At 42.1% G+C, this 23,189-nt stretch overlaps 1 protein-coding gene across 1 annotated transcript in view; it reads left to right on the top strand.

Moving 5' to 3' along the window:
- ARSB (arylsulfatase B) overlaps window positions 1-14,938 on the top strand; it is a 167,685-nt gene extending 152,747 nt beyond the window's left edge. Inside the window, exons 7-8 of the mRNA XM_042989110.1 lie at window positions 10,967-11,089; window positions 12,113-14,938. Coding sequence (XP_042845044.1) covers window positions 10,967-11,089; window positions 12,113-12,378 — 389 coding nt within the window. The 3' untranslated portion in view covers window positions 12,379-14,938. The remainder of the gene's footprint in view (window positions 1-10,966; window positions 11,090-12,112) is intronic.
- The last annotated feature ends 8,251 nt before the right edge of the window (window positions 14,939-23,189 follow it).

The following is a 23,189-nucleotide window of genomic DNA, read 5'->3' as shown; positions in this document are numbered from 1 at the left end:
CGCACAACTGGCATCAAAATCATTTATTATGTACTTACGATATTCTGGACATAGTATTAATGAACATTTTCTATGTATCATCATATTTAGCCACACAACAGTCCTGTGAAATAGATGCCATTATCCTCATTTTACAGATGAGGAAATGTAGGTCCAGAGAGTTCAGCTAACACCGAAGCTCACTCAGCCAGTGAATGATGGAGCTGAAATTCAAACCCAAGCAATCTTGCTCCAAAAGGGCGTGCTCTTTACTGCTGTGCACTGTGGCCTTCTTGGAGAGGGGACCGCAGGGACTTCACTTCAGTCATATGGCCCTCTCCTCATGCTGGTTACTATCCCTAGCAGCGCTTTCCTGCAGGGCCACAGCATTAACTCTTCCCAAGCCGAATTCTCCAGCCACATCCAATGCATTCTACATCCCAGAGAGGAAGAGACCCAGACCGCCCCCTTCAGCCCTGTGCTAATACTTGGGGCTCCTTATTACCCTGCCTGATTTTCTCTAGGCGTGAAAACTTTGTTTTCTATCAACTTTCCTCTTCTTATCTGCAAGTCAGCTAACATATTTATTTTACTTAAGCCTTGCATAGTTAAAAATCATCAGAGTTATACACCAAAATGTTAACAGCAGCCAGTAAATTTAGCTAATTTTAATTTTCTTGTTCATATGTTTTTGTGTTTCCAACTTACATACAATAAACATATAAGTTACATAGAAAAAAAATCAGAGACTGTATTAGACAGTGGTTTCCAAAGAGTCATGAGGATACATTGTCCAGTCAAAAGAATAAGGTTGCCTTTCATGAACACCAGGAAATCAGAAGCATCCCCTGGCACCTCACTGTCCCTTCCCCATTTGGCGAATCCATCACCCATCACTAATTAGTGTCTTTCCAGTTATAGTTTAGCTGCAGACCCCTTTTTCAAACAAAAACGTAGAGAAGTATAATATATTTAGCAAACACTACAAGTTCTTCCTTAAGGTTTAACCAGCACTGCATGAAATGAAGACAGGGAACCTGAACCCTGCCCACTAACTCGCCATCCCATTTAATGACAACTCCCAAGGTACTTCTGGAACCCCTGCTGGCTCTGGAGAACACATTCTCCCCTGAAACCATTGACCTGACCTCATTCTAGAAGCTTGGACTTCTTCAGATTTCCAGAGGTTGCCCAGATTAGGAGCTCTATAAATTTACTACATAATGTGTAAGATAGTGATTTCCTTCAGTTGCCCTAAAATTTTTCACTAATGTCCAAAATCAGTACCCATGACTGGTCCATCTTATAACTGAGTATCTCTGTCTGTCCAGAGACCTTTATTTTGTCGGAGGTGGCCTTCACCTCAGAAGGAAAAGATAAAAGTTTATGCTTCTCTGTGGACCCCTAGTTCCTGCCTAGGGGTTAACAAATCCAATGTCCTTTTCTCCTCCATCAGGCTGCTTGTACAACTCTGTGAATATGCTAAAAAACATTGAATTTTACCTCTAAAGGAATGCATTGTATCATATGTGAATTACATCATAATAAAGCTATTAGAAAAAAAGTTTAATTAAAAATAATATTTAAATTCCTCTTGTGTCCCCCTGTTGATGAGAAGAAAAGTGACAGTTCTGGCTTTTCACACTCCCCGAAGCTGTCTCACCCCGTCCACCCAACCATCCCACCGAAGCCTCCAACAGCACCTCCCTCCCTGTCCTCCAGAGACCCTCCATCACCGAGACTTCTGTTCTCATTCTTCAGGCTAAAAATCCCTTCTTCACCTTCTGTTTATCCAGTTTTCAGTTATCTATTGTTTCAGTGATGCTTCTCATTGATATGGCTGGCCGTGGGGTAAGACTTTGGGGTTATAGAACTAAATCAGATCCAGGCCATTCCCCATATTAAAAAAAAATTTTTTTTAATGTTTATTCATTTTTGAGAGAGACAGAGCATGAGTGGAGGAGGGGCAGAGAGAGAGGGAAACACAGAATCCAAAGCAGGCTCCAGGCCCAGAGCTGTCAGCACAGACCCCAGTGTGGGGCTCGAACCCATGAACTGTGAGATCATGACCTGAGCCAAAGTCAGACACTTAACCGAATGAGCCGCCCAGGTACCCCATATACCCTACATTTTTTTAAAAAGGTTTATTTATTTATTTTGGGAGAGAAAAAGATCGCACATGCACGAGCAGGGGAGGGGCAGACAGAGAGAGAGAGAATCCCAGGCAGTCTCCAGCTGTCAGCAGGGCTGACAGAGCCAGACGTGGGGCTTGATCCCATAAACTAGGAGATCGTGTCCTGAGCCAAAATCAAGAGTCAGACACTTAACCACCTGAGCCACCTAGGTGCCCCACTACCCTATATGTTTTTCACACAGGAAGAGGGCAGAGTGGTAGATAACGAAGAGGTATATCTTTCAGGTCTTACCGAAAGTCCCACTTTCTTCATCCATCCTTCCTGTGCACTTTAACCTGTATCATCTTTTTCCTACCATGATCTTTTATAATATTTACTGTTTGACCTTAATTATATTCTGCCTGATGTTGTTTTTTTGACCATTTCATATGTAATATCTTTCTAATTGCTTTGTAAGATTACAAATACACAGCTTCCTCGTGTATGGTTTTCTATTGCTGCTGTAATAAATTATCACAAGCTCAGTGGTTCAAAAGAACACAGGTGTCTTGTCTGACAGTTTTGTAGGTCACAAGTGGGAGCAGGGCTAAGGTCAAGGTTTTAGCACTGCTGTACCCTTCCAGAGGGTCTAATACAGAATCCATTTCCTTGCCTTTTCCAGCCTCTGATGGCTGCCCGCATTCCTTAGCTCGTGGCCCCTCCTCCATCTTCAAAGTCAGCAACACGGTATCTCAGACTCTTCTGCTGTGGCCACATCTCCCTCTGACCAAAGTCAGGAAATTGTCCCTGCTTTTATGAACTCATAGTTAGATTGGGCCCACTCACATAATCTGAGATAACCTCCACATCTCAAGGTCTTTATACTTAGACATATCTGCAAAGTCTCTTTTGTTATGTAAGGTAACATTTCCACAGGTTCCAGAGGGGTTAGGACATGGACACCTTTGGGAGCCACTATCCTGCCTATCACCCCATTTTATACTTCCTTGTATTGCATATGAGATGGATGGAAAGAAATAAAATATGCAAACACTAACAACAATGATGACAACTAATGCTAGGATATGTGTACATCAGATAAAGTAGACTAAAGGAAGAAGGTGTCGTTGGAGATGAAGAGAGGCTTTTCAAAATTATACAAAAAGCAATCAGCCAGAAAATTATAATGCTTACAAATGGGTACTTAATAATATAGTCTCAAAAAATGACAAAACTTGGAGGAGAAAAAAGCAAATTTTCAGTCACAGTGAGAAATTTTCAACATCACTCTCTCAGTAACTATTTGAACAATCAAACTATAGAATCAGTACAGATATAAAATATTTGAACAGCATAATTAACAAACTATAATATATATGGATCACTGCACCCAACAACTTGAGAATAGATGTTTTTTTTCTTTTTTCAAGTGAGAATGAAACATTATACAGTTGACCACATACTGGGCCATAAAGCAAGTGGAAACACAGTGCTAAGGATTTAAATTATGTACTGTACATCTAACATGATTCTAAAGTTAGAAGTTTATTTCTAAAAAATCATAGATATATTTTGTAAATGTAATGGAATTAAACTGAAAATTCATAACAAAAGGATAATAGGAACTTCTCAAATGTTTGGGCATTAAGTGATACACTTTTGAACAATCCATGACTCAGAAAGGAAATCACAACGAAAAATAGAAAATATTTTGACCTGAATAACAAACGTGCATATTTAAAATTTGCAAGATAAAAATGAATTGGTGCTTTCCCACATTTATAGCAGCACTATCAACAATAGTCAAAGTATGGAAAGAGCCCAAATGTCCATCGATGGATGAATGGATAAAGAAGATGTGGTATGTATATCTATATATATATACAAGGAGTATTACTCGGCAATCAAAAAGAATGAAATCTTGCCATTTGCAACTACGTGGATGGAACTGGAGGGTATTAAGCTAAGTGAAATTAGTCAGTCAGAGAAAGACAAAAATCATATGACTTCACTCATAGGAGGACTTTAAGAGACAAAACAGATGAACATAAGGGAAGGGAAACAAAAATAATATAAAAACAGGGAGGGGGGCAAAACAGAAGAGACTCATAAATATGGAGAACAAAGGGTTGCTGGAGGGGTTGTGGGAGGGGGGATGGGCTAAATGGGTAAGGGGCATTAAGGAATGTATTGAAATCATTGCTTCATTATATACTAACTAATTTGGATGTAAATTTTAAGAAATAAAAAAGTTAAATTAAAAAAATAAAAAATAAAGTACACTCCATTCTTAAATAAATAAATAAATAAATAGGTGCTTGGATGAAAACTTATAGTGTTAAATGTATATATCAAAAATGAAAAAGTGCTGAAAATTAATTACGCAGGAAGCTATGAATAGAAGAGCAAAGTGAGCTGAAAGGAGATGGAAGGAAATAATAAAGAGAAGAGGCAAAATTATGAAATAGAAAGCTAATATACTACAGAGAGGGACTACTAGGTAAAAAGTTTGTGGGGCGCCTGGGTGGCTCAGTCGGTTAAGCGGCCAACTTCGGCTCAGGTCATGATCTCACGGTCCGTGAGTTCGAGCCCTGCGTCGGGCTCTGTGCTGACAGCTCAGAGCCTGGAGCCTGGAGCCTGTTTCAGATTCTGTGTCTCCCTCTCTCTGACCCTCCCCTGTTCATGCTCTGTCTCTGTCTGTCTCAAAAATCAATAAACGTTAAAAAAAAAATTAAAAAAAAAAAGTTGAAAAGACCAGTAAATACAATTAACCTTTAACAAAATTTATCATGGGGAAAAAAAGTGAAAAGCACACACTGCCAGCATCAGGAATGAAAAGATATTACTACAGATGCTACAGACATTAAAGGTAATACAGAAACGAAAATGTGTGTGACTAGACAAATTCCCAGTAAAATACGGTTTACCAAAACTAAGAAAAAGAGAAATAAAAGATCCGAATAGTTCTATATCTGTTAAAGAAATTAAATTAATAAATAACCTGCCCACAAAGAAAACTCGAGGCCCAGATACCTTTACAAATGAACTCTTCCAAGTATTTAGTAAATAACAACCATCTGACACAAACTCTTCAGGGAACACTTCCACTTCCTTTTATAGGACCAATATAACCTTGACTCAAAAAGATGACAAGAATATTTTAAGAAAAAAATTAATAGAGAAATTGAAGCATAGGTGCAAAAGCTCTGAACAAAATGTGAATCCAGCAATAAATAAAAAGGACAAACATCATGACTAAAGGAGGTTTATTCTGTAAATGCAAGGTTGATTTGGCATTTAAGAATTAATAAGTAGAGGGGTGCCTGGGTGGCTCAGTCGGTTGGGTGTCTGACTTTGCCTCAGGTCATTATCTCACAGCTCGTGAGTTCGAGCCGCACATCAGGCTCTGTGCTGACAGCTGGGAGCCTGAAGTCTGCTTCAGATTCTGTGTCTCCCTCTCTCTCTGCCCTTGCCCTGCTTGTGTGTGCTCTCTCTCTCTCTCTCTCTCTGTCTCTCTCAAAAATAAATGAATAAACATTGAAAGAAAAGGAATCAATAAGTATAATTAATTGTGCTAAAAGACAAATGAATAATTGTGTGATATTTTCAGATGCTGAAAAAGCATATGGCAAATTTTAACACCCATTTATGATAAAAACTTAGTAAACTGGGAGTAGAATGGATCTTCTTTTATCTGATAAAGCATAGCTACAAAGATTTTTATATTGATAGCATACTTAACAGTAGAATAGTAAAACCTTTTCCCCTGAAAACAGGAATGAGATAGAAATTCTCACTATCACTACTTTTATTCAAATTTATACTAGAGATTTTGTACAATGGCATAAGGTAAGAAAAAGGAAACTGAAAGATCTATTATGGGGAGAAACCAATGTCAATATTTGCAGGTGACATTATAGCATGCATAGAAAATCCAAAGACTATAAACAAAGAATTAGAATTAATAAATGAATTTAGCAAAGTCACTAAAAACAAGGTCAATATGTAAAAGTGTCAATTGTGTTAATTCAGAGTATGAAATATGTATTTTTAAAATTTTTTAAAATATTTATTTATTTTTGAGAGAGAGAGCAAGGGAGAGGTAGAGAGGGAGACATAGAATCCGAGGCAGGCTCCAGGCTCTGAGCTGTCAGCACAGAGCCAACACAAGATCATGACCGGAGCCGAAGTCGGATGCTTAACGTACGGAGCCACCCAGGAGCTCCTGTTTTAAAATATTGTTTATAACGGTATTAAAACACATTAACCAACTGGGAGTAAACCTAAGAAAAGACATGTAAGACCTCTACACAGAAAATCATAGAATACGATGAAGAGAAATTATGGGGATCCACCACACGCATGAATTGTAAGTCTCAATTTTTTAAGACAGCAATACCCCACAATTGATCCCTGGAGTTAATACCATCATAATCAATATCCCAGTAGCCAGTTGCTAGTTTGTGAAATTTAACAAGCTACTCCTAGAATTTATATTGAAATTCAAAAGGCTGGGACCCCTGGGTGGCTCAGTCAGTTGATTGTGGACTCGATTTCAGCTCAGACCATGATCCCGGGGTCGAGGATCGAGCCCCGCATTTGGCTCCACACTGAGCGTGGAGTCTGCTTAAGATTCTCTCTCCCCATCTGCCCCTCTCCCTTGCTAGCTTGCGCACTCTCTCTCTCTGTCCCTAAAATAAAATTAAAAAAAAATAAACACGGGTGCCTGGGTGGTTCAATCAGTTAAGCATCCGACTTCAGCTCAGGTCATGATCTCACAGTTCATGGGTTTGAGCCCCACGTTGGGCTCTGTGGTGACAGCTCCGAGCCTGGAGCCTGCTTCGGATTCTGTGTCTCCCTGTCTTTCTGCCCCTCCCCCACTCATATTCTCTCTCTCTCTCTCTCTCTCTCTCTCAAAAATAAATAAACATTAAAAAAAAAGAAAATGCAAAAGCCAATAATGGTGAAATCCATCTGGGAGAACAACAAATTTGGGGACTTAGATAGAAAAACATATGGTAAATCTACAGTAATTAAGATAGTGTAGTAATAGCATAAGGACAGACATATAGACCAGTGGGACAGAATAAAAACTCTAGAGCTGGCCTGTCCAATGCAGTAGTCATTAGTCACATAAGGCAATTAAAGTTTAAATTAATTTCCTTAGTTGCAGTAGCTGCATTTCTTTTTTTTTTTTTTTCTTTTTTAACACTTATTGATCTTTGAGAGAGAGACAGAGACAGAGTGTGAGAGCAGTAGGGGCAGAGAGAGAGGGAGACACAGAATCTGAAGCAGGCTCCAGGTTCCAAGCCGTCAGCACAGAGCCCAACGCGGGGCTTGAACTCACAAGCTGTGAGATCATGACCTGAGCCAAAGTCGGACGCTCAACCGACTGAGCCACCCAGGCGTCCCAACACTAGCTGTATTTCATATGCTCAATACTCTCAGCACCCGGCTAGTGGTTGCTGCAGTGGACAACAGACATAAAACACTCCAGAAAGTTCTATTTGGACCATGCTGCTCTAGAGACAGACTCACCACATATGGAAATAAGATGTTCGACAAAGGTGTCACTGAAGATGAGTAGCAAAGAACAGTCTTTTCAACAGTCTTGGTCAGATAATAGCCATCTTTGAAAAATGAATCTTGAGTCCCACCTTACTTCGTGCGCAGAAATCAGTTCCTGGTGGGTTCTATGCCTAAATGCAAGATGTTGTGGAATTTTCATGGAACAGAATCACATCCAGCAGTCAAAATGAATGAAGTGCTGGGAACAGGCTGAACCTCAACACCAAGGGTGAGTCTCACAAACATTATGAAATCAGTTGGAGCCAGAAATAAAAGAGAACATGCTGTATGGTTTCCACTTGTACAAAGTTCAAAAGCAGGCAGAAAGAGTCTCTGCTGACGGATGGCAGTTACCTTGGAAGAGGAGGGTGGTGACTGGAGGCTGCTGACATGGGCTTCTGAAATCCTGGTAATATCCTGTTTCTTGAGTGGGCTCGTGTCCACAGGAGAGGGTCCAGTCTTCATCAGCACCATTAGTGCACTTTTCTCTATGGGTGTTATTTTAAAATGTTTTTTTTAAACAACCCTTGGATTGACACGGAAAAAGAAAGATAATTCTTGGTGATTGAGTGATAAAGGAAAGGTGAAGATTCTAAAAATTTTTAGATAGGCAACAACTTGAAGTCTGAAAGTATCAGGTATAGGATATGGAGAAGGGGAGACATCACTGGCACAAGGGCCAATTAGTATGTGTTGTAAAGTTGGAAACGTGTGCCCCTTGCAAGTGGACAGTTTTGCTTCCAGACACACACCTTAGAGAAATGCTTGCTCATGTGCACAAGGGACGTGGGCAACAATGCTCGTTGCAGAATAGTGTACAACAGAAAAAAAAAAAAAAAAAAAAAGAAGAAGAATTGAAGTAACCTGATGCCTAACAGGGAAATGGGTAAATAAAATGTGAGTTTCTATACAGTGAAATACTAAACAGTTAAAAGGAATATAATATACACAAGCATAATCACAGAGCTCTGAAAATACTGAAGTGGATTGAAAAAAGCAAGTTGCAGAGTATGTATGGCATAACATATACGCGTACATTTTTAAAGTATAAAACAGGACTGTAGATTATTCTGTGGCACATGCATGTGTAACTGGACTGTTAAATCGCCAAAGGATACACTGTACCCTGATCCATGATAGCAGCAGCCTCAGGGGCAGGGGGTGAAGGGATGGAGATTAAGGGTGGGGATAGACCATCACATGGGAACTGTCACTTCATTTTCATTGTTCTGTTTCCTTTTTTTTTTTAATGGCAAATATAACAAAATGTTAACATCTGTCCCTTCTAGGTGTTGGCTCACAGAGTGTGAGTTCTCTTATTTCTTGTAATGTTCCCTTTGTTTAACTTCTCAATAAGAAAAAAAATAGAGTTGCGATAATAGCATCTTTCATCGTTTAGTCTTAGGCTTGTTTATTGTTTAGGTATTTTACGTTCCTGTTTGTTTTAAGAAAAAATGTATATAAATATGAGTATAGCTGAGATAGCTCAATTTCCTCTCTTTGTTTATGTTAGCAAAGCATACTTGTTTTATTTAACATCCTTTGGTATCAAAATGTGGCCTTTACACAAACTTGTGAGGAGTAAATCATGAGGGCTCACAGTCCTAACACAGTCTGTGTTTTAAGAACATATTTCCTATGATAGACATCCTCTGCGCCTCGATCACAGCAAACATCCGCTTATATTGGAGCCGAAACATCCACAAGCAGGCGGAGAAAAAAAGTCAAGGAGATTTGCTGTTTGGTGCTAACAATCTGTCGGTACATGATTGTTAAGACTAAGGTCTGAAACCACCAACATTTATTGGCTCTGTCTCCAGTATGGGTCTCTAGGGTCATTTCCACAAGACCGACCAGAAGAACGGGACCCTGCCTTTTCTACCACTGCCATTGCTCCTGCAGGAAGCCCCGGGCAGTAGCACACAAGTCCCGCTCTAGCAGGAAGGAGGGCACTCCCAAAGTCCTTTATGACAGGATGGGGGACAGACGGGCCGGCCGCCATGATGGAGAGTGCACTGTTACAGACAGAGCACACACAGGCTATTAGTCACTGGGCGGGCAGTCTGGCAGCCTTTGGAAATGCACCCTAGGTGATTGCTGTGACCGGGTTTGAAAAGTTGACAGGTAAATGTGGACTTGAAACAGACTAGCTATTTTATGGTTAGGCCCTAAACTGCAGGCTTTTAAACATGCTCAGGTATGAGTGAGGTGGGGACCTGCATACCCTGCCCTCACAGATCCAGCGGGGTCTTTACAGCAGAACTCAGGTCTCTCTTCTACACCTATTTCACTCCTCACAAGTAGGCCAAGGAGGGTTACCCAAAAGAAGGAACTGAGCATGCTCATTTCAGACTCTTCTGTCTGTCTCATTTGGGGGCTTGCCTGCCCCCAGAATATATGTAAGCACTCTGGTCTGCTCTCAGGTCTGAGGGAGCCCAGTGGGTGTCCAGCAGGATCAGGGATGAGTGATTTAGTCTTTCTAAGTCAAGAGTCAATTATTAGCAAGGCCTCTCGGCCACAGATATGAAGCTATGTTCTCTCTAATCAACTTTATCAGTAACAAGGGCAATATCTTAGCTCCAGCTGTCTGGCCTCTAACCTTTCAATTGGTTCCAAATTCAAGAAGGTGGGGGAGTTAATTGCTCCCCCTAAAACCTGATGATCAATTAGTATAAGACCCCAAGATGATAATGTAATCCGTGTTAATAACCAATAATTTGTATACCAATTTGTTCTTATACCCATAATTATCCTGTCTGAATAGTGAACTGAGCATTGCTCACTTTTATCTTTCATAACTGTGGTTAAAAAAATAAATATAATGCTGTATGTCATGGCATGATTGAACTCTCATAGCTTGAGATAGACTCCATTAAAATGTACACTTTATAATCTATTATCTACATATATCTATCTATAAGTATATATAGAAAATGTATTTATCTAATTCAATCATTTAGCAGCAAAAAGAAAAAATGCACACACGGAAAACAGCCTCTCCTGCTATTACAGAACACTGTTCTGCACACGGCCAGATGTACGTTCACAGAACACAGCAATTTTAAGGATGAATTCATGTTCTAATCTCTTTAGGATTACCTTATATTCGTGGTGGTTTATGACTGATGTTTAAAGTAACTATAGCTTTCTGTTTATATTTAATAGAAGATTCGTGTCTGTGGTGGGATACACATTTACACTCATGGGATAAAAGCTACTGTTCTACAGGAAGGATATTAAATGTTGATTTAGAACGACACATTTCAATAACAGTGATCTAAGTCTCCCAAACTGTTTCTTCCCAGGTCCTGGGAAAAGCCTGGCACCAGCAAAGGATGATTCTTCTCATCCAGCATATTTAGCCTTCAACACATCTCTGCATGCTGCAATTAGACACGGGAACTGGAAACTCCTCACCGGCTACCCAGGTAGGGTGCTTGGCATTTCCCACCAGATCAAGGAGAACTTTACTAAACAACTGCCTTTTGCAGAACATACCTGTGGGGCCGCTGAATGAGGAAGAATGGTGTGATCTACCGTCCTGACCACAAAAAAAAAAAAAAAATTAAAATTAAAAAAATTAAAAGTTGAGAATTAACTCTAGGGGGCGGTGAAAGGAAGAAATGCCACTGTAATGTTTCATGGAAAATCAGATTTCAGAGATGCGTGGCTGTCAAGCACAGCACATGTAGCTAGGAGGGAGACTCTCTGAAAGCTATATCCTCAATCAAGTGTGTAGCTGAGGGATGTGGTTGCTTCCTCTGAGCACATCCTCTAAAAGGGGTATCTTTTATTTATTTATTTTATTTTTTAATTTTTTTGATGTTTATTTTTGAGAGAGAGAGAGAGACACAGAGCACAAGGTGGGGAGGGGCAGAAAGGGAGTCACAGAATCCAAAGCAGGCTCCAGGCTCTGAGCTGTCACAGATCCCGACACGGGGCTTGAACCCATGAACTGTGAGATCATAACCTGAGATGAAGTCGGCTACTTAACCCACTGAGCCACCCAGGCGCCCCAAAAGTGACCTCTTTTAAATATTTTTAAAATATGTGGTGTGATGGTAAAGACTGTGATGCAATTAAGCAATGTTTATAATGATGACATTTTGGGCATTTGGGGTAAGACAACTCTTCTTTGTTTGGTACCGTTCTATGTATTGCAAGATGTCTTAGCTTCCCTGGCCCATGACCATTACATGTTGATAGCAGCTTCCCTAAGTCACTGTGACAACTAAAAATCCCCCCACCCACACCCACACACATGCACACACATGCGTGCACATTCCTGGAGGCCCCTGGTTGTGAAGCAGTGAACCAGGAGTTAGAGTGAGAAAGATATAGATACAGCATCAAGGGCCACATCTTTTTTATGTGTCCATGTCCACAACCCCTGAAATTAGAACCTGTCTACCATGCCTCTCCTGCAATAAACTATTGTATTTCTTTGCCAGGCTGTGGCTGTTGGTTTCCTCCGCCGTCTCCATACAACGATTCTGCGATACCCTCATCAGACCCACCGACCAAGACCCTCTGGCTCTTTGATATTGATCAGGACCCAGAAGAAAGACATGACCTGTCAAGAGACTATCCCCATATTGTTGAGCAGCTCCTTTCCCGCCTGCAGTTCTACCACAAACATTCAGTGCCTGTGTATTTCCCGGCACAGGACCCCCGCTGTGACCCCAAGGGCACTGGGGCCTGGGGTCCGTGGGTATAGGACTTCTGGCAGCCTGGGGGAGCCAGACCACCTTTTCTGTCACAAGTTAGACTTCAGGCCTTTACTCCTGTATCTTGTGTCTCTCCCAGCCTGGGTTCGCCTGGTCCTTCTCTTGTTTCTGAACCACACTGAGGAATCTCATTTCAAACCCCAGTGCATATAAGAAGCTGATAAAACCTGGAACAGTCCTGTTGTTGGCTGGGGTGTGTGTCTAGAGGAGAGGGGGGCTGAGTTCAACCGCTTTTTCCTGAGTGTGGGACAGCTGGGAACTTGACTTGAAATAGGAAGTTCTCGTTGAGTCCTAGAGGCTGGAGCAGCTGGCTCTTTTTGCCTCACAAGTCAGATGTTACATTTCCCCCTGCCAATAGCTGGGTTTTATTGGAGTGCCTCATGTTTCTTGTAACAAATGTGGGGAGCAGACAGTTTTTAATGGTCCTGTTGGCCAGGGGATCTCCCCGTCTGCGAGATATCATGTGCAGGCATTCCGTGTGAATAACCCCCCTGGCTCACCCCTCACTCCGTCACTCATCTCGTCATGGAGCATAAGGCCCATTTCATAGTTACGGTCAGCATGGCAATATGCCTGCTTCTTGGTTTGGGTTATTACAGTAAAGAAATGTGTTTTTATCCCCAGTTTTCTTTTTTTTTTTTCCTAGCCACTACTCATTTTGTCTAGACTTCCTGCTACCCCCTCTCCCCTGTGGTTCTTTTCCTAACCTCCCTTTGACTCAGGCATCCTGTGCCTGGGAAGGCTGCCTTGCCTCTCCACGCTGAGCACCATCAGTTTGGGGATCTCTGCTGGGGCCTGCCTTCCTCTTGCCTCCACTACCAGAGCTGGAGCCCTGCCCAGAGAAGGTGGTCACATCTGACTCTGCATGCATGTTCGTGGTGGACACGAAGGGGCCGGGTGGGTGATGCGTGGGTCTGTGTCATCTGTTTGCTGAAGACTGTTCTAAGTTGCATGGAATTAATTATGAATGTGGCTGTGTCTCATAATGTATTAAGAGTTGCATGCTATTCCCTAGCTAGGAGGAGAAACCCCGGGAAACGGTCATTTTGTCCCGGGGTGATGGAGGGGGGCAGTTTGAAAGGAAATGGCCAGCATCTGAGATCCTGGGCCTCAGTGAAGCAAAGGAGGGCACGTCCACCTTTCCCTATTCTCAGTCTTACTGCTTGTATTGAGGTTCTGGGGTTGGGGAAACAGGATGAGGTTTTACTTACCGGCCCTTTCTCAGTCTCGCGAAAGTCCTGCTAATGCGGATCAGTACAGATGCTCTCTGAAGAATGTCAGACTCTGAAAAATATGTGCCAACACTCTTTTTTCCATTAGCGGGACTCTTTGGTTCACTGGTGTCCCCACTGCCTGGACCGGTGCCTGTTACATAGAAGGCGGTCAATACTTTTTTTTTGTTTTTAATGAATGAATGGACAGTTGAACAAATGAGAGAGCGGCACACCGTTAAAAATCCAGTGAGCTAAATACAGGTTTAGAGTAAATATCCTCCAACTGTTGCTTTTCTGTTCCCAAGCTGCCCTCCTGGGGTAGGAGCATAGTCTGCAGATCTGGACAGTCAGAGGACGCTCCAAAGTAAAGCCATAATACCCTCTCCAGGAGGGAAACAGGGAAGCATGCCTGCCAAAGATACCCTTTTGGCAATAACCCTCAGTTCTGTTCTTCATAGGACACTAGAAACTAAAACCAGCAAATAATATGCTATAGGTCCTTGTATAGCCACCCTTCAACTCAGTAGCAATATTTTCGGGTCACTACCAATTTGTATTGTATTAAAATAAGATGATTGGAAGGAAATGGTGCTAGAACTAAAAACACCTGTTACCAACCTTTACCCCACGCCTGGGTTGGCAAACAGCTGGCCCAAATGCCATCACCTACCACTCCCTCACCTGTGGCAGATACTCTGAACTAACTGAGCCCACGTGTTCCTCTGGATCCTTCTAATCCCAGTGTCTATTAATACCATGAGATTAGAGGCCATCACTATATGACAGCCATTCACCCTCCACGCCATGCTCCCAGGGCTGTCCCCAGTTCCAGTCCCTTGATTGCCAAGTACACCATGGTGTTCTGTACTCAGTGGATTTACAGGGAGTTGTCAAAACTAGTTGTTGTAAAACTTTTATTTGAGATTTTATTTTATCCATTATAGAATGCATCTCATTAGGTTTCTCTTTTCTGTATAAGAATGTGAACAGATTCACATTGAGGATGTTTCTTTCCAGGTTCATCTGCGTTTAAAGAAAAGTTTTATTAATTTAATTGTTCTTCTTTGCTACTACCTGATTATTTCATATCTGGGGAACAAAAATTTTTTTTTACCCTTTAAAATTTGTCAGCCGTGAATAGGGAGTTTCCATTTGGGTGATGAAAAAGTTCTGAACCATATAGTGGTGATGTTTGCACAACATACCTCTGAATTGTATGGCTTAAAATGGTTAAAATGATAACTTTTATGTGTTTCTTACAACAGATTTTTAATGTGTTGGCCAGTTTTGTGGTATGTAAATTACATCTCAATAAAGAAACATAGCAAAAATATCAGAACTGAAACAAAGGCGTCAGTCATTGCCCCAAGAGTACCAACTGTAAAATAAGTCATTGGAGGGAGGTTGTGAGGGTAGGGGTGAATGTAAAGTGATTATAAGAGAGTGTATTTGTTCTCTGTTGCTGTATATCAAATTACCCCCAAATTTAGCAGCTTTAAACAATAAACATTTATTACTTAACACACTTTATGGGGGCCAGGACTCTGGGAGTGGCTTAGCTGGGTGGTTCTGGCTCAGGGCCTCCTGAGATGGTAGTCAAGCTGGCGAGGGCTGCAATCATCTGAAGGCTTGCCTGGGGCTAGAGGATACACTTGCAAGGTGAGTCACTCACGAGGCTCTTGGTTGGAGGCCTCAGTTCCTTGCCCTGTTGGCTTCTCCGTAGAGTGCTTAAATATCCTCACACATGGCAGTCAACTTCCAGCAGAGCAAATAATCTGGAGAGAGAGCAAGAGGAAGCCACAGTACCTTAATTACCTGGTACAGTGTCACTTCGACCTTTTTTCACTTCCTTAAAAATAAGTCACTAAGTCTAGCGGTTACACAAGAGAAGGAGAATTAGGTCCTGTCTTTTGAAGGAAGTGTCAGATTTGTGGACATATCTGATACCAGCATGGACAATAGGAGAATGGGGAAATGTCTCCTGGGGAAGAGACTGTCTAATCCAGTCCACATGCATTTATCAAATTCAAATTCTGCTATTTGAAGACAGATGTTGGAAAAACATCCAATTTTGCTCTATAGTGGTTAGAATGACCAGGGACTAATCATTTAGGTCTCTCTGTGCCTCCCTCTTTTTTTTTTTTTTTTTTTTTTTTTTTTTTTTACTGGTGTTAGGTTGAACTGAGTAATCCCTAAAGTCTTAGACCCTTGTGTCCAGAACAATGCCTGACACATAGTCTATATTAAATAAATGGTCTTTGACTCTCAAGACCTGAATTCCAGTGCAAGAGTGTAAAATAAACCTGTGCTAGAAATAGCCAGAGATTCTGCTCCATCTTGAAAAAGCATTCATTTCCTGAAAATATGATTCTAAAAACTAATCTTTTGAATGCTTACTATATTCCAAGCATTGTACAAGGTGCTTTAAAAGAATTATCTTGGGGAACCTGAGTGGCTCAGTTGGTTAAGTTTCCAACTTTTGATCTCAGCTCAGGTCTTGATCTCACCGTCGTGAGTTCAAGCCCCACAGTGAGCTCTGCACAGGGCATGAAGCCCACTTTAAAAAAAAAAAAAAAAAAAAAAAAAAAAGGAATTATCTTGTTGCCTAAGGAAAATAAAAGCAATTTTCTTCTTAAAATTTTAATAAATAAATAAATAAATATCTTATTCAATATAATTTTAAACTAGCCAGAGGTAATGTTTATAAAATCTGTTCAATCTTTTTATTTTTTAATGTTTATTTATTTTTGAGAGAGAGAGAGAATGCAAAGAGAGGATGGGCAGAGAGAGAGACACACACACAGAATCTGTAGCAGGCTCCAGGCTCTGAGCTGTCAGCACAGAGCTCGACGTGGGTTTTGAACTCATAAACCATGAGATCATGACCTGAGCCAAAGTCAGGCGCTTAACCTGACTGAGCCACCTAGGCACCCCTAAAATCTGTTCAATCTTAATTATTAAAGGCATATTTGGTTTCACCCCTTACATTTTAAAAATATCTAACCTTTATCCAAACATATAGTTACTTAAATCAAGAAAATGAAAAGAATTATTTTGTCTTTTTAAAAAGTATACCAGAGGGATGCCTGGGTAGCTTAGCCAATTAAGCGCCCAACCTTGGCTCAGGTCACAGTCTCATAATGCATGGGTTCCAGACCCACACCGGGCTGTGTGCTGACAGCTCAGAGCCTGGAGTCTGCTTCAGATTTTGTGTCTCCTGCTCTCTGCCCCTCTCCCACTCCCATTCTGTCTTTTCTGTCTCGAAAAATATATGTGTTAAAAAAAATAGTAATAATAAAAAATAAAAATGAATAAAAAGCACACCAGAGAAATAACCCAAGTGTTGATCAACAAACAAATGGATGAACAAAATGTGCTATATCCACACAATGGAATATTATTCAGTCATAAAAAGGAATGGAGTTCTGATACATGCTACAGCATGGATGAACCTTGAAAATATCATGCTAAGAAGCCAGACACAGAAGAGTAGGTCTTGTGCGATTCCACTTACATGAAATGTCAAGAATAGGCCAATTAACAGAGACAAAAAGTAGGTTAGAGGTTTCCAGAGGCTAGAGGAAGGAATAGTGGCAGCCATTGTTCAACGAATAGAGTTCCTTTTGGCGTGATGTAAAATTTTAGAAATAGTGGTGATGACTGCCCAACAATGTGAATGTAATTAACACCATTAAATTGTATGCTTAAAATTGTTTGAAATGGCAAATTGTATGAGATATATATGTATCGAGAGAGAGATGGGGTCTAGATCCTTCCACCTACTTTAGTAACTGCACATTTAGTTCTCTTGTAGATGAATCTTCCATGTAAGACAAAAGTTATGGATGGTGGTAGAAGTCAACAAAATTCTTTCCTTGAGGGGAAGGAATATAGACTGGGAAGGGGCATGATGAAACCTTTTGGGGTTCAGAAAATGCTCTATATCCTGGTCTGTTAATGGGTGTATACATATGTAAAAATTCACTAAGAAGTATATTCAAGTTTTGTACTTTATATGTTACAGCTCTCTCTCTCTCCTCTCTCTCTCTCTCTCTCTAATTAAAAAAGACCTGCCCTTACAGTACATACTTATCTCATATGTTACCCAAATGGGCTTGGAAACATCAAACAATTGTAAACAAAACATTTTAAATGCTGCAAAGATATGCACTATTTGAAGAAGCCTTTTTGTGATTCCTTTCATAAACACAAATCTAGGGGTTTATTTTTACAAAACCTGAATACATTGATTTGGGGTTCCTAAATTGAGATTTTGCTATGCTGGCTTTCCTGAAGGATTCACACCCACCCACGTGTTGGTGCTGGGGGAGAGGTGCAAAGACGAGGAAATGATAGGAATGAAATGGCAGGGGGGTCCTCTGCCCCAAGAGGCTTACCACCCAATTCTGTTGTACCAAGTTCTTTCCAACTAAACAGTTTTTAAGAACATTCCAGCCAATGCTAAACATATTGAAGTAGTTACTATCCTTTCCAGTCACCACTTAAACTTTAAAATCTAATTTTTTGTCCAAGTGGAGAATAGCCACAGCATATGCAGACTAGTTCATTTTCAGGCTGTCCAAAGACCAGACTGCTCACCTGGACATCTTCTTTATTGATCGCCGAGAGCAGGTAGGTTTGAAGGGCTGTAGGGGTGCCTACTACATCTTTTTCGCCTTTGCCCCGTTGCCATGGGAGCCACCCACCGGATGGCACGAAGCAGAGCAGGTGATTTATTCTGCCTGGGGCCTGACTTCAGGGCTTTGTGACTATCAGGAAACTGGAAGGGCAATTTAATTCTCAAACTAATTTGCCCAAGTAACAAATCATTGAGCTTAGGATATTTCATTTAATAACCTTTATTATTTTTCTGACAACAAAAACATATATCACTGTAATCATTTTTGGAAAATACAGAAAACACATAAAGAAAATTAACCCATAAAGCAGCCACCAACATATAGCCACCATTAACCTTTTACACCCCTTTAAGAGAGTAATTAGGTGGCCCAACTCCCAGATGGGTTTTCAAATCCCACTGTGCCCAGCTGAGCCTTCACTGGAGATTCAAGATGGGAGATAAATGAAATATCACCTCTTTTGGAACTCTTCATTTTAATCCCACTAATGAGGTATAGATCTTCCCAGGTTTTCACTCCAAAGGAACATGATTTCACGCACACACACACACACACACACACATTATCTCTCTTTCTCTGCACCCCATCTTCTCCACAGGCCTCAAGAGGTGTGGGCCTCCACACACGTGGGATGTTGACCAACCAATCAAACCAGCAAGCAGGCACCTGCTTTGTAATTTTTGCTTTGTATCTATATACCCATGAAAGCAGTGAGTTCTTTCTGAATAAGCTATTTTTAAAATTAAAGCCTTCGATTAAAGGATCCTCTGGATCTGTTAGAGAAATAGCTAGCTGATTTGAAAAATGTTACTTGTTTGGACTTCACAAGAGTATGCTGGGTTTTCTTGGTTCTTAAGCTAAAGCTTAAATGAAAGTGTTTGGGCTTAATACATACAGGGAGTGGAAAGATGTGGCTCCCACATCCAGGACTTCAGGACAAGGAGACAGGCCTGTCTCCCTGGGACCTGCATGTGTCCTGTCACTGAGGTCCACCTATTCCTTTCCCCCCAAAAGCGGCTTCAGCCAGGACAGGAGGACACCCCAGCAAACTCCAAAGCTCCTCGAGGCCCCGCCCAAGACTCTGTAACTCACATAAGGCCATCCACTGCTGGGAGTCATCACATGGTGCTTCTTCTTAAATGTACACTCTTTACTAAAATAAGTAATGTAAAGTGATGTTTTTTTTGTGACTATGGTAAAGAGAAAACTAGTGTCATTGTACGTAATCATACAAATACATACGATGAATACAAATTGTTCTTAAACCCGAGCTTGGAACTATTTCTGGCCTGGAGGGAAAGCACTGAATAACTGAAGAGTGAATAACTTCTTCACTACGTGATGCAAGGTCATCAGTGCCAGGTCTGTGACTTGGCAACACTGGTGTGGAGACAGGGAAACTCCCTGAGGGCAGGCATGTGTGTGCCCAGGCCCAGTGGGGGTGCTGAGTGCCACTCCTCGGTGACTGGTAACTTCCTGAATTGTTACTGTCCCCTCCATTTGCCCTTTCCTCCAAGAAGGCTCTCAGCTGCACTTAGCTTCTAACAGTTTGTTTTGCTCGTGTGCCTGGAGACCCCAAAGCAAGGGAAGCATTCTAAATGAGTTAATGTATAAACACAAAATGAAACCAACATACACATCCTCTGCAATACAGTAGAAAAGTCACAGAGGATCCAGCAAAGGAAGAAGCCAAGAAAGTCAATAAACAAGTTGGTGGAGAAGCGACATACAGAGATGAAATATTAGGAAGAAATAAACATTGAGAAGAGGGAAAAAAGAGACAACACAGACGTTTCTTGAGCTAAGAAGTTCCTTGAGCCTTCATTTCCAGGACTATAATCTCCGGCGTCTGGTCACAAAGCCTGGGAGGGAGACTCAATGTCACAAATGCTTAGAAATGCCTGCTCTGCCCTACCAGCCACTTCACGTCCCCTGGGTGCCCACGTGGCATCGTCTGGCCCAAATTCACACAGCCTGTTTGGATACTGTAATTTAGCCCATGAAGTATGCCATATTTTGCCAATTGTAGAGGCAAGGCAAGGAATTAACCTTTATTGAGGACATTCTTTTTTTTTTTTTTTTTAACATTTATTTTTGAGAGATAGAACGAGACTCAGCAGGAGTGGGGTAGGGGCAGAGAGGCGGGGGAGGGGGCGGAGACACAGAATCCAAAGCAGGCTCCAGGCTCCGAGCTGTCAGCACAGAGCCAGACGCGGCACTCGAACTCACAGACCACGAGATCATGACCTGAGCCAAAGTCGGGCGCTCAATCGACGGAGCCACCCAGGCACCCCAGAGGACATTCTATACAGCAGACACATTTGACTTTTGCAGTGGCTACCAAACTCCACGCAATAATACCTAATCCTTAGGTAAAGGTTTTTCCAATTTAAAAATTGCCTCGCGGGAAGTCATACTGCCAGTAGAATTGGGATCAGGAGCCCAGATTGCTCTTAAAAAGCCCCTGCTGACTACTACGCTCCCTAGCAACCTCCAGCCCTGCCTGCCTTCCCTTCCCTTTGTCTTGCACTTTAAGGACAGAGGAGCAATTGTAGGAAGTCCTGTTCTTACAGCTCAGGACTTGGGGAGCCTTCAGGCTGGCAGAGGGCCTGGGATGAGCAGAGGGCAGGGAAGCCGGTGAGGAGGCCCGTGCAACAGTTTAGCCAAGAATTAACCGCAGCTACAGAGGTATGAAAGTAGGGGGATAAAACACTAAACGGAGGCTTAGAAAATAAAACACATTTGAAAGGAGCTTGAATTATTTCAGCCTGGAAAGGAAGTTTATGAATGTTTTGCATACATTTCATAGGAAAGCCGCATTTCCACACGGAGGTGACGGAGGCTGGTAACCATCATCCCAGCGAACGCACAGAGGTTACCCCCAGCACAGTGCTGATGTGAGGAAGGGATGCGAGGTTGACAGGTTAGTTCTTAAAGAGCGCTGCAGCTTCTGATGCATGGAAAATAGAATCTAATGTTCTGTCTTGTTCTATGACCAGCCAGCATCAACCAGTCTTTCATCTTTAGTTACAATCAGTTCCCATCTTGCTGAATTCTGGAGGTGGTTTCTACCAGCAACATGGACTACTCTCTTTTATATAAGGTCAATAGGACCTCATTCCCCCTCTGTGTTTAAGGCTCTGAGATGAAGAGTAACAATTCAGATACACTGGTATTTCTTAAGGTTCCATTTGTAATGATTTCTCTCCGGGGGGATTGGGATGAAACAAACTGATCCAGAGGCTATGAGGAATATTGCCTTGTGAGGGTCTCTCCTTGAAATGGGACAAATAATGACTATGTTTAGATTCAAATACTGTACTATGTTTTGGTTTAAAATGTTATAAATTAGGGGCACCTGGGTGGCTCAGTTAGTTAAGCGTCCGACTTCGGCTCAGGTCATGATCTTGTGGTTCGTGAGTTCAAGCCCCACATTGACCTCTGTGCTGACAGCTCGGAGCCTGGAGCCTGTTTCAGATTCTCTGTCTCCCTCTCTCTCTCTGCTCCTCCCTTGCTTGTGCTCTGTGTTTCTGTCCCCAAAATAAATAAACATCAACAAAATTTAAAAAAAAATTAACGTTTATTTATTTTGAGGGAGAGAGAGAGACAGAGTGTGGGCAGGGGAGGGGCAAAGAGAGGAGGAGACACAGAATCCAAAGAAGGTTCCAGGCTCTGAGCAGTCAGCACAGAACCTGACACCAGGCTCGAACCCATAAACCATGAGATCACCACCTGAGCCTAAGTCGGGTGCTTAACCAACTGGGCCACCCAGGCGCCCCCATCAACAAAAGTTTTTTAAAAATAAATAAAATGTTATAAATTAGAGAGCTCTGTACTGGTGAACAGGACCTAGGCTTTTTCTTGGCTTCTCTTAGTTTAAGAAATGCTTTGATTTCTGTAGTTAGCTAAACATTGTTGCTTTAAGTAACAAGTTAGGTGGCTGGGCCATACTTACGCCCACAATTCCTCTTACCAGTTACTGGTTAGAAGGATAAATGTCAGCGAGAGAGAATGCCCTGCTTCTCACGCAGGTCTGGGGTGTGTGGTCTGGTGCTGCACATGGCCACTGAAGGGCATCTGCTGGCTTTCAGGATAAGCCACGGCAGTGATTTCCCTCTCCTGTCCCTGCTGCAAGCCCACCTAGTCACCAAGTGGAGCCATGCCAGGGGGTAGCTAATCCTTCCCCAGTAGGGGAGAAACGGCCTGTCTTTGCACAGGGATGGTGGAACAGAGAAGTGAGAAGATGGTGCCATTAATCGCTCCCCTTTTTTACGTGTAACTTTCAACAACTAGAACTTGCCCTTACTTTCACTAGTCCTTATTATCATTCAATTGGCTTGACAGGCTTTAAAATGTTACATGATTTTGTGTTTCGTTCAGTACCAGGAGATTGGACTTTTCCATATTTTTATTGGCCCCTGTGGCTCTTTTTTGAGCATCCTGATCACCGTCCTTCCTCCCCAGTTCTACTGGTCCAGCCCAGAGGGAGCAGGAGCGGGAGGGGTGGAACGGGAGCCCCAGCTAAAAGGGGGCGTTAGTTCCCACTGCAGCCACCATCTCAGCCAGAGCTGCTAATGCCTCCCGCAGGTGGTGCATTTGGAGTGCTCAGCTGTCTCTGCTTTATGCTCAGTCTTTGGGACGCTGTCGGCAGGCAGGGAAAAGGAAAGAAGAGGAGAAAGAACGGGCAAGATCCTTCTCCTTTCTTATAGACAGAGTCAAACTGACACTTGTGAGAAGCGCAAAAAAATGGTGGTCCTTCAAAGTGATGTTCTTTTAATATGGGAATGGGGGTACCATGGTGGGGGGCAGGGTGGAGAGGGAAGGCCTCTGGCAGTTACCCCAGGACTCCCCTGTGATCCCAAACTCAGCAAGCCTGGTCCCAACCTGCATGCGCACTTGGCAACACGAAAGCCCTGCGGGTAACAGACTCACCCTGAGAGTCCGTGG

Source organism: Panthera tigris, chromosome A1 (assembly GCF_018350195.1).
Source record: "Panthera tigris isolate Pti1 chromosome A1, P.tigris_Pti1_mat1.1, whole genome shotgun sequence".
NCBI lineage: Eukaryota > Metazoa > Chordata > Mammalia > Carnivora > Felidae > Panthera > Panthera tigris.
This window is presented reverse-complemented; position numbering and strand designations above follow the sequence as displayed.